Source organism: Fulmarus glacialis, unplaced genomic scaffold (genome assembly GCF_000690835.1).
Source record: "Fulmarus glacialis isolate BGI_N327 unplaced genomic scaffold, ASM69083v1 scaffold24359, whole genome shotgun sequence".
NCBI classification, from domain to species: Eukaryota; Metazoa; Chordata; class Aves; order Procellariiformes; family Procellariidae; genus Fulmarus; species Fulmarus glacialis.
Window position 1 is genome coordinate 2,007 of NW_009231798.1, and position 805 is coordinate 2,811.

General features: G+C 64.1%; 1 protein-coding gene across 1 annotated transcript in view; it reads right to left on the reverse strand.

Annotated features, from left to right (window-relative positions):
• Positions 1–608, reverse strand: part of ABHD8 (abhydrolase domain containing 8) — a 2,134-nt gene extending 1,526 nt beyond the window's left edge. The window contains 1 exon segment of the mRNA XM_009584696.1: positions 1–608. Within this exon segment, the coding sequence (XP_009582991.1) occupies positions 1–608 (608 nt within the window).
• Positions 609–805: the final 197 nt, after the last annotated feature.

Here is an 805-nt window from a genome sequence, read left to right on the forward strand (position 1 = left end):
ACTTCACAGCCCAGGTTGGTAAAGAAGTCCAGCTGCTCCTTCCAGATGTCCAGCGAGCCACCCACGCCGTGGATGAAGAAGAGGACCACGTCGCTGTGTGTCCCTTTGCAGCTCGTGATCTGCTTCTTGCAGTCGATGTTGACAACTTTCTTGGGTTTACGCTTCCGACGCTTGCCAGGGGCAGCGGCTGCTTCCCGTGTGCCGCATCCCGGCGTGCCGGCGGGACCCTGGGCAGGAGCTTGGCCGGCCAGGTCAGAGAGCTCCAGCTCCACGGTGCTGTTGGGTTCCCCCGAGCTGTTCTGGCAGTGCAGGATCTCAGAGCGGACGGCATCCCCCAGGTTCTCGATCACCAGCTGCCCATTGCGGTAGACAGTGATCTTGCGCTTGCAGTGCACCGTGCCCCGCTCCGGCTCCTCGGGCTGGGTCTCCTCGGGTCTCTCCGGGGCCAGGCGGTTGGGCGTGCTGTGCCTGACCCGTAGGATCCTCCCCGGCTTCACCTCCATGAAGCTGTAGCCGTTGCTGGACTCAACGCTGTCCAGCGGCCCCACGGCGTTCGTCGTCTTGCCCATCAGGCAGCACAGGAGCCCATCGGTGATGCTGTTCAGCATTATGCTCCCTGCAATGAAGGCAAGAGGGGGGGCAGGAGAAGGGGGGTTAGTCACCAGTTCCAGCACCCAGCGGGGACCTGCTGGGGGTCCTGACTGTAGCACAGGGGACCAGGGACAGCCTCGTCCCCCCCTGCTTTGCTGCCAGGCCTGGGCAAAACCGCAGCGGCACGAGCGAGGGCAGAACGTGTCTCCGGGGA